The sequence below is a fragment of the Palaemon carinicauda genome, chromosome 41 (assembly GCF_036898095.1).
Source record: "Palaemon carinicauda isolate YSFRI2023 chromosome 41, ASM3689809v2, whole genome shotgun sequence".
Lineage (NCBI taxonomy): Eukaryota > Metazoa > Arthropoda > Malacostraca > Decapoda > Palaemonidae > Palaemon > Palaemon carinicauda.
In genome coordinates this window covers 45,549,033-45,560,850 of record NC_090765.1, presented here as the reverse complement: position 1 = coordinate 45,560,850, position 11,818 = coordinate 45,549,033, and the positions used below count along the sequence as shown (strand labels likewise).

Genomic DNA, 11,818 nt, shown 5'->3' with positions numbered 1-11,818 from the left:
AGGATCGTTACCCTTAGGAAAAGCTGTCTCATACTTCGAGAAAAACGGAGATCGTGACCCTGGAAATTATTATTAACTATAAGAGATAATGATTTAAGTATTTAGAAACAATGATCTCCAATACAGGGACTTTAGAATTAGAGTTTAGTGAAAGATTGAAAAAGGCAAATCATACAATGGCTAGGTTAAGTAAGATTTGGAAATCAAATAGCCTGAAATTACATATAAAAATCAGACGATATATCAGTTTAGTGAGATCGGTGTTATCGTATGGACATGAGTCATGGTATGACAATGAAACACTCTACAATAGATTTAGTAGATTTGAGAACAAAGCCCTGTAAGGATATTGAGTTAAATGGCAGGACAGGATTTGAAATGAAACTATAAGAGATTACTCGAGTGCCATATGTGGATGAGATCATGATGAGGGGTAGATGGAGATGGTTTGGGCATGCTCTTCGCACTCCCCAAGAGAAATTGGTTCACCAAACGTTCAGCTGTGCAAGACAAGGCCCTAGAAGAGTGGGAAGACCCAGGCCTACATGGCTGAGGACTATGAAGCGCGAAGTAGGAGATGATGAATGGAGAAGTATTGATTTAAAAGCTCAAGATAGAGACGACTGGCGGAATCTAACCGAGGATCTTTGCGTCAATAGGCGCAGGAGGAGATGGTGATGAAAAAAGTTAAGAAACATGAAGATTGTTGGCGCTAAAAATATTAACCACGAGATCATTAAATCCTGAAAAGCTCAAGACCGTTGGCACCACGATGATTAAAGAGTTCATAAATCTACTGAAAAAATGAGGCGATCGTTACAACTGGGACAACAATACATGAAGACCTAACCCTTAAACCATGAAAAATCGTAAATTATAAAATAATGAAAGCTATAAGAAGGTCGTAAATTCTATTCTTAACATGAAATCCATTAACAACGAGGTCGACTTCAAACGGCTTCCGGTCACTCAACACAGGACTGATACAAAAAAAAAAAAAAAAAAAAAAAAAAAAAAAAAAAAAAAAAAAAAAAAAATATATATATATATATATAAATCAATAATTTAAAAACAATAAATAAATCAGAGCAGTAACTTCAAACCTAAATCCAGCAACATGTCTCAAATTATATAAGTAGCGAGTATTGGTTGGCACTGATTGGAAACAGCAACATTCACTACATCTCCTAACTCTGACAAAACAGCAACATTCACAACATCCCTTAACTTCTGACAACTTCATTTAATTTTCAGTCTCAAGAGATGGGTTTGCTGCTGCATTCAGAATTGTCCCCTGCTTTGTAGGACCATGAAAGCAAGTATTGAAGTATTGAATAAAAAAAATTTTGTCACTTTCTGTCTCCATAGTAAAAGCTAGAAAACCACTTGAAATAATGCTTGTCCAGTGTTAGTATATGCAAAATGGAAACTATAAACCACCGATTAAGAATACGGCAAAAATTCTTTCCATAATAACATTCAGTATGACAATTAGTTTTAACCGAATTCAAATTAAGATTGCGGTCAAATATGCATTTTACCCGGAAATGTTTACCACCCCACCAGAAATAACAAAACAGGAAATTATATCTTCAGCTCTGACTGTAACAGAAGCAAACAGAACAATCGTGTTAATTAAGCAAAGAAAAAGATTGAGGAAACATAATCACAATCAGCCTCAAGAAAAGTAAATGAAGACGTCTAAATGGAAAACCAATCTTGAAAAGGTAAACGGAATACTTGATCCTCCAAGTTATCCAGTCAAGACCAATAACGCATTCTTAATCCAACTTCTACCTCATAAAACTGCATCGCTGCATTGCAAAGCCGACAAGCAAGAGCAGCCAAATGCATCCGAAGGTTCGTTCGTTCTCCCTTCGCTAAAAGAATATACAAAAACGGGACATCTGAATAAACACCCTCAGTTTCAAAAGCATAAATTCCCAACTTATTTCCATTGTTTCTCCATCTGCATGAATACACACACGTGCATGCATGCCTTTGAATACATACATACACACGCATACACAAACACACAACAGTAAATGCAGCCTTTGCTAGTACACTGCGGGACAAAGACCTCAGACATGTCAATTAATTTCTTAGGTTTGTCCAGTTTTCGTTAACACGCTGGCCAGTGCGAACTAGCGATGGTGGAAGATTTTGGTCTAAACGCTCACAGCAAACCAACCTAGTATGAATGACCCTGACCATTACAGCTTTGCTGATCATGGTCTATTATATATATATATATATATATATATATATATATATATATATATATATATATATATATATATATATATATATATATACCCCTTCTGAGTAAGGATACCTTAACGAGATGAAAGGGTTTGTGTATCGCTATGATTAGTTAAGTTGTACTAGTCATGGCCACCCACACTAGGTTCGTTTGCTGTGAGCGATCAGACTATAGTATCCCATCATCACCAACTGGCCTGTGTGGTGTTGAAAATGACCAAACTTTGAGACCTTTGTCCAGCTATGGAAAAGAAACGGCTTCATTTATTGTTTATATATATATGCATATATATATGCATATATATATATATATATATATATATATATATATATATATCAGGGTTGCCAGGTTTTGTGAGTGAGAAAAGGCCAACTTTTAAACAACAGAAGCTTTAAAAGGCCAAGCCATTAGTAGAAAAAGGCCGAATATATAGCATTTAAGGCTAACCAACTTAAAAAGGCTAAATTTAGGTATCTAGCACGAAAAAAAAGACCAAATTTGGAGGTATTTTGGCCAGAAAAAAGGCCAACCCTGATATATATATATATATATATATATATATATATATATATATGTATATATATATATGTACATATACTGTATATATGTATATATATATATATATATATATATATATATATATATATAATCTTACATGTATAATACATACTGCATTTTAATTACAAAAGGGGGAATGAATATTGCAGGTGACAACATACTTGACCCTACATCATCAAGTTCATGCACCATTTAACGCTAAAGTCATTTAAGGAAATAAGAATATTGCAATGTTTAATGGCGTAAGAGAACATTAATAACTTGCAGACCAGTAACTTGCTTCCCGAAATACAAGAGAGAGAGAGAGAGAGAGAGAGAGAGAGAGAGAGAGAGAGAGAGAGAGAGAGAGAGAGAGAGAGAGAGAGAGAGAGTTAATTACAATTAGAGTTGAAACGAGGAAAAGTGTAACAGACTTGCAATGCCACCACTAGTTACAAAGAAATACGAGTCCATGTTGGTTTAATGATAAGAATCCAAATAAAAGTTACCATAGAGGCACCATGATATTTACTGATGTAATATACAATGATGAATGTTTTTGATTTATAGTCAACACAGAATTTTACATTTGTGGTTCTCTTACTTAACGTAAGGTATACAGCTTCTAAGTATAAAAAGAAAAACTATTTTCTCATACATAGAAACACATTTAATTATAAGGTTAGATAACTAAATATACACAAGAATAAACACATTCAATTATAAGGTTAAAGAACTAAATATACGCAAGAAAGTTGGAATACACTGATATTTCTTAATAATAAAATCAAATTTCTTCTTCCATCGTGACGCATTTTGCGAGTGGCAAAGTCATTTACTATCTAATAAGAGTGAAAACAGTTTTAAATTATCGGCAACGAGACAGGGCTCCTAATATGCTACGGTGAAATATTTAATCATCTTTTAAACATGCCAACATAGCTAATATAAACAAGGCAGCCATATATTAATATTTTTTCTTGTTTGCCGTTCAGTCATTGTTACTAATAAGGGGAAAATCATATTCAAAAGTTTAAAAAAGTGTAAGACAGACAATTAAATAAATTATTTCAAACAACTGTGAATGGATTAATGAACAAATATAATAAGTTAAAAAATTAAATTGAATGAAAAAAAAAGGGGGGGGGGCAGCATATTGACAAAACACGAAGCAAACTCACCTTCTTTATCGAGGTAGATCCTTGTGAGGTAATTGGCGTCTTTACACTTTATGAGCACCATTTTAGAAGTAACCGACTCAACACCCGAATCCCATTCCGTTTCCTTGTCGAAATCCGACTTGCGGGAATCAACACTACATACAGAACCGACGGAGCCCTTCCTGGGGCTCGAAATGAAGTTTCCATTCCTAGGGCTGGCGCATCTGTTCCCGGTGTTCCTGGGACTGCCACAGCGATTCACGTACCGGGGACTTGGGCAGCGGCTACCGTACCTAGGGCTACAACTGCCCGTTTCACTTCCAGTAGTGGGAGATGGAAAATATTTGGGATTGATGCCCAAGGAGTCTTTCCTCACAATCTCTTTCAAATGCCTGTTTTGTGGGCTTGGGCCCCTTTCAGATTCGCTGGGAACGACCATTAGGTTTCCATGTAGGATTGGCCAAGACTCACGACGACCATGTCTGCTGCTGCTGCTGGCACTACAGGTGCTGTTGCTATTGCTGCTGGTACAGTTGCTGCTGTTGACGCTTCCGCAGCGTTTTTCCTTCCTCCTCTTCTGCTGTTCCTCCTTCAGATCTTCTTCACAGGGAGTGTAGCCAGGCTCATCAGGAAGAAATACCTGATCGTTTTCCTCTTCACTCTTATCACATTCAATATTCCACATATCCTTGCCACTATTCCAATCGTCCTGATCCCCAGAGGAATCCTTGCTTTGAGTATTCCACTTGGAAGAGATGGGTATTCAGTTTACCATAATCTGCACCATACCATTTATCACTGTCGGAGGAGTGCCATTTGGCCTCTGCCAATTTCTTCCAAGGTTGCCATGCATTGGTTGGTTTATCCTTGACTTCTATCCTGCAGGATCCATACTTAAACAGGTTTTGGTTCTTGTTCCGTAGGTTCACGCGCTTGGGACTAAGTTGTGAATACTCTTTGATGACTGTCCTGAAATCTGTGTTCTTTAAATCCATTTCAGAGCTTCTACGAACTGGTGTGGAGGCCAAAACAACACGTGGTTTTCTTGACTGTGACCGCCTGGGACTTGTACTCCTGTCATCCTTGGACGCCCTATCTAAGGAATTCGCCCCTATCCCTTGAGCGCTCCTGGACTTGTACTGGAATCTTGCTGGGTGTCCGAGATGCCCTTTCCTGGTCCTGTTCTGACAGCTGAGGTGTTTGGCAAGGGCTCTTTTGTTGGGGATGCGTGAGAAGTGATTGATGCTGCTTCTGAGAGTGATTCTGATTCAGCAGTCTTTGTTGATGATTATGACTCTTGTGTTGGTGATGGTGATGATTTGCCGCCCGTTGTTGCTGATGTACTTGACATGGTGACGTAGATGAAGAATCATCACAGCTTCCAGTCCTGGCGGCAGCAGAGTGTTTGGGACTGCAATGACCATGATCGAAACTGTATACTCTTTGCACAAGTCTAGGGCTAATACTGCCATTCCTCAGAACATGCCGAGGGCTACCATGATTACTGCAATTAATGTTCATATGGTAGTGTCGAGGGCTTCCATTACCATTTCCGTCGTGGGGCATGTGTTTTGGACTAGCAGGGTTTCCCTGGGGGTATCCAGCATTTCTGTTGACGTGCCTTGGACTTCCGTTATTGTTGTACCCGGAGACTGGATTATGACAGGGACTATCAGGCAACTCATTTCCGTTTCTGTGTCGTGTGCCACTGCCATAACTAGCATGTCTAGGGCTGCCATAGTTGACGTGGCGTGGGCTACCATTCCCATTGCTTCCTAAACTACCATGCCTAGGGCTGACATTGCCCCCCACGACGTAGTTCACGTGCTTAGGGCTGTCGAAATTGACGTGTCTTGGACTGCCATGGTTGCCGTTTCTCCCACCGCTGCCGCCATGTTTGGGACTGCCATTATTGGCGCTGGCATGCCGGGCGTTGTTATTGTTATTATTATTGTTTTGATTAATCCCCTCTCGACTGACGATGATGTCAGGGACCTGTCTGTTGTCTAATATCATGTTGGGAAGATGAATGGAACTACACACAGCGAATACTTAGGAAATCACCATTCAAATGACCCCAGATCGATACTATCAATGACACATCAATCATAAATGATTATCTTTACCATGATTCATTACCACCAAATGTCCATTAACCAACAAATACAGAGATAAAGGCTCTTTTAACCAGTAAATGAGCGATCAGAGATTGAAGGTATATATCTACTACCCAATACTAGATTAATTTCTTTTAATAGGAATAATGATATAGGAGGCACCTACTGAGTCCTGTCTTGCTTTAAAACATTACTTATATTTTAAAATGTAAACTTAGATAACAAATCACAGCGCTGAAGAAACCTTCGTTTTCTATCAGACCATTATTTTATGAAACAAAGACAATGGCCAATGTACTTGAAAAATTCACACCAAATTAACTCTTGGAAACGAAGATTTACAACTTGTCAACAAACAGGTCTCGTTAAAGTATAAATCAATAAAGTGTCTAACCCTTAACGAGTGCTTCTCAAAGGAAAACTACGCTTTGATAAGGTCATCTACTGCTCCTTGAAGAAGATTCCTTCTCGGGCAACGACTTCCTTCCGGATGGCGATGCCCTCGTTGGGCAGAGTGACAGTGAAAGGACTCTTATAAGCTAAAGAGGCTCCTCCTGCTACAGCAAGATGATGTCCTAATTATTGTTCCAATAAGGCAAACGACCACTGAGTGAAGATTTCCGAACTGAAGTTCTACAGACGAAATGCTTCAGTTCCACCTGAATTTCGAATAACCATCCATCGAAAGACCAACAGAAAACGATGGAGATTTCTATTTCAAGAAAAATACAATTTAGGGATGGGGTTATTAATCAAGAAAGTATAACCTTTTTTTTGCTTAAAATTAAAAGTACATCATCATACACTTATTGTAGATTATTTAACATACTATGGTCAGCTGGTTCCTTTAATGCTAAGTGTACGAAAGGTCCGCTTAAATACTATTGAAGGTACGTAACTTCATATCACTAAGAAATAGGTACATCATACGTCACTATGAATGCATAATAACTGTCTATGGAACGCAGTGACTATAAATATATTGTATATAGATATAATTCATATATGTATTATATTCAACTAGTAGTTAATACATGTATCACTATGTATACTGTTTATGTATATATAAGGTCACTATATCTCTGACGTCATATATATGTCACTACTTGAAGGGAAAAGGAATTGTAATGTTAAAGCACTTCTTACGAGGATATGCGGGCAAGACACTTATTTTGGGAGAATATAAGGTCTATATTTACAATTATATGTCCTCAAACTCAAGATAAACAAACGAACTTGCTTTTTTCAAAACTGGAATCCAACGAATCACGTTTGAAGTAAATACTCTTTTTAAAACTAAGGTTCAATTTTGCGCTTTCGTGACACGACACAACATCAAAATAATACTGTCTAATTTGGCACTTCTAACACGAAGATTTAACTTCTTGGAAAGGGATATCTTTTGAATTTCTTCTCTAAAATAAAAGTCTTCTTGAATCCTTAAAACTTCTTGAGTGTAGTTTGATCTTGATGAGGTCAGTGGAAATTAAGACGAGCTTATTTTATCTTTTGACCTCACTGGCTTGTTCAATATGTCAGACGACGTTGACTCTTGTACTCAAACGCTTTGATCACTATTTTCCTTCCGTTTCTTATCGGTTTTATGAATTTATCACTAACGGGATCAATCCTTCAACTCTATATACACAGAATTAAGATATTTTTCTAGGATTATTTGCCGTTTTAAATCGTCCGTGCGTGAGGTTATCAGATGGCAAAACAACCCTTTCCACGACGGCGTCCGGCGCTCAACTGAGCTCAGGCAGCGAAGAGAACCACAGCGGGGGACGGGTAGGACATGGGTAGGAACGATGGCCGATGCGCGATAACCAAAGATTGCAACAAGCAGGTCATTGTAGTCCTACGTCGTTCGGAGGAGACAGGTCATTGAAGAAGAATCTAGTATGATCTCGTAATAGAAATGCTAAGGGTAAACTTCAGCTTTGATAATATCATGTTTACAACAAATAAACGCCAGAGAGCTTTATTAGGAAGGCATAATTCTGAAGGAGAATTGAAACCGTCATCGTGCAACCGAATCATAAAATCAATTAACATATCTCGTTACATCAAACACAGGATGTTGCGGTTATACCATGCGGTTGTGACAGTATAACAACAGTCACAACAGATGCTGACATCAGCTGTGGAAAGGGGAGGAGAAACCAGCTGACATCAGAAGAAACAAAATCATTTGGTTGGAAAATGCCTCAGAGACTGTTGGCAGTAAGGAGAAAGACAGCGTTGGTAGAGAGAGAGAGAGAGAGGGAGAGCAGTTGGAAAGGCAGCGGGTGGGGGAGGATGGTAATCAGTGGTGGTGGTGGCGTGTGGCACCACCAGGCAAGGCTGGGGAGTGCCAGAAGAGACGCAATGCGCAGGCGCCGACTTCCATCGCCAGCGCACATACACAACCTCATCATCCTTTTCCTCCTCGTCTTGTGCTCCTCTGCCAAACCTCTCAGAGAGAGAGAGAGAGAGGAGAGAGAGAGAGAGGAGAGAGAGAGAGGAGAGAGAGAGAGAGAGAGATATTAACTCTGCTTATCATCTTAATTCTTCATTAACTGGGCACCCCCTTCCTCCACTCCAGTAACAATTATTAACTAGAAGAACAATGACCGCTCCGGAAAAAGAACACGGTATGTTTTTAAAAAATGAAAAAAAAAAATAATTGTAAAAAAATATAATAAAACAAAGATAAATAAGAACAATTCTTGACAATTAATCTTACTGAAAATCAAGAAATTCTACATAATATCTAATACAAAAGTAACCACAAACATAGCAACAATAACAAAGATCATGTTCCTCCTTCAGGGAGGTATAGTGGGAGGCGATGAAAGAATAAAAGAGAGAGAGAGAGAGAGAAGAGAGAGAGAGAGAGAGAGAGAGAGAGAGGTGGAAATCATGGCGACGCACAACGGTGCAAGGGATGCAGCACATTTTCCCTTTTAATGTAGGGAGCAATGCCACCATAACGGTGAAAAGAAGGCTTTTACAACACAGATATATCAGCAAAGTTATAACAAAGGAGCCATGAATTACATATATATATATATATATATATATATATATATACACATACATACATATATATATATATATATATATATATATATTAGTGTATGAAACAACCTGGGCAAAAATGCCACCCTAAATGGAAAATAATAATGATAATAATCTTTATTTCAGCAAAAGCCATATACAATATAAGGAACCTTTACGGAAAATATTAGGAAATAATAATAGGGTTGATATGAATAAAATTTATGACAGAGAGAGAGAGAGAGAGAGAGAGAGGAGAGAGAGAGAGGAGAGAGAGAGAGAGAGAGAGAGAGGGAGGTAATATTAATTAGCCTATTATAATCTTAATGAGGATCTTAACCCAAGTATAGAGGATATGAGCATTTTTTTCCCACAATTAAATGAGAGCAATACAAAATTAAGGGAGGCGTTGGTTACTTCATAAAATTCCCATAAGAAACATCAATATATTTCAAGTCCTTCTTGGCAATATCTAAAACCTACATAAATCAAGGGGAAATCATTTTTCACCAATGCCACAATAACGCAGACGTAACCTGCACAATTTCATCATCATAAACAACATAAAAAAAAAAAGAGAGACACGGCACCTCCCTAACCGAGTTGAAAATGCGACCCCCAAGAGCCAAAACTATTTCCCCGACCCGGACTCACCTGTGAAGTCCCGAGCTTTCAGTCACCTACAGTGTTCGCCCAATTTCTCTCTCTCTCTCTCTCTCTCTCTCTCTCTCTCTCTCTCTGTGTGTGTGTGTGTGTGTGTGTGTGGAAGCATGCGTAGCTAGCAAGGCAAGTGTACTGCGTTCGAGTCCAGAAACAGTTACAGATGTGTGCGTTCCTAAATATTGAGGACTATTGGACGCGACCCGTCATAAATGAATGATAAATATTTAGATGGATATCAATACACGCAGATTCAACCCTTCCACCTCCTCCCCCTTTTTATATCTGCAATCCCTCTCAGTAAGGTAAAAATTCCCTCTTCAAGTAGAGTAAGACCGGAAAGATATATATATATATATATATATATATATATATATATGCTTATTAGGCTATTAAATGGGGGAGATGCCTTTTCCCAACTCGGTGAAAAGTTAAGAACCTTCTTGTTAGTCAACTGTTGTGGGTTAGAGTCAGGATGGAAAGAGATGGATATGAAAACAGACGTGTATATGTCTGTCAATTTACATCAAAATACTTTTGTCGAAGTAATTAAAATATTCAAAAGATATCCTCTTCTATCAAGAGAAATATGTTCAACTGTCTCCTCACCACTGGATAAAAATAATAATAATAATAATAATAATAATAATAATAATAATAATAATATTAATAATAATAATATTAATTAATAATAATAAAACACCATGCCATATCTGTTTATCTTGGGTATTAAAATCCAGAATATGCGTTGTATATTAAAAAATAGCTTCAGCTGAAGAGGGTACTTTAGAAAAAAGTGCAAAAGCTCCTGCTTTTTTTTTTAAAAATATACAACGCATATAATTATGAATTTTAATACCCAATAATAATAATTTAAAATAATACTAATATTAATAATAATAATAATAATAATCAATAATAATAAACTCAAAATTATCATATATGAGAGGAGCAATATTAATATATTAATAACAATAATGCAATAACAATGCTATCAATTTCTACTGCGAATAAATAACAGAAATACCGCCAAGAAATGCCACTAATCACAATATCCTCTTTGGGTTATAATAAAACAAATAACTAAAAACACTAGCAATAAATTGGCGAATAAAAAACTGAACCATCAAATATGTATTTAAACATACTTCAATAAAAGTACATAATATAACGCCTACAGGGTATCACAGCACGGTTTCAGGCTTATTATCAACAAAAGCTCCTTAAGGTGAGGATAAAAGTAAAGTGTAAAATGTAGATGAGAGAGAATTCTTATTTTGTGTCCAGAGGCTAACTGAGAAAGGAAATTACAATCGCGCTATTTCCAAGCAGTACACACACACACACACACACCCATGTCCGCACCAACACATATAAACGCGAATACACACACACACACCACACACACACACATATATATATATATATATATATATATATATATATTCCAAGCAGTACACACACACACACACACCCATATCCGCACCAACAACATATAAACGCGAATACACACAAAAATATATATTCATATATATATATATATATATATATAGAGAGAGAGAGAGAGAGAGAGAGAGAGAGAGAGGAGAGAGAGAGAGAGAGAGAGAGTTGCGGGATAAGAAACTGGGACCTTAATTAAATGTCGGATGGTTAATATTTCTAAATGATGTAACATTGATTAGAAATATAGAGGAGAAACTGAATAAACTAGTGATAAATTTTGAATTATAAAGTGGGAAAAGCTAGAAGAAAAGGAAATTACGGTCTTGAGAGGCAAATGGAAATCAAGAACATGTAACAATTAATGTTGTTATATATGGAGGAAGAGCGCAGTGACTTGTACATTTAAGAAATTTTAGTAATATATATAATGGAAGATGGATAGATGAAAGAAAAGGTTGTCACATAGTAAGTAAAGCAATGAAGGTTGTTTGCTATAGATTGGAAGGTGACTTGGATCGTCCAATAGAAAGGATTAAAGGATTACAGATAGGAATTCTCCGATACAGTAGAGAGAGTGTGAGCGTTGTATGTTATTA

General features: G+C 37.2%; 1 protein-coding gene across 1 annotated transcript in view; it reads right to left on the bottom strand.

Annotated features, from left to right (window-relative positions):
- Window positions 1-7,819, bottom strand: part of LOC137632582 (uncharacterized) — a 148,694-nt gene extending 140,875 nt beyond the window's left edge. Inside the window, 3 exon segments of the mRNA XM_068364611.1 lie at window positions 3,982-4,714; window positions 4,716-5,069; window positions 5,071-7,819. Coding sequence (XP_068220712.1) covers window positions 3,982-4,714; window positions 4,716-5,069; window positions 5,071-5,976 — 1,993 coding nt within the window. The 5' untranslated portion in view covers window positions 5,977-7,819.
- Between the last annotated feature and the right edge of the window lie 3,999 nt (window positions 7,820-11,818).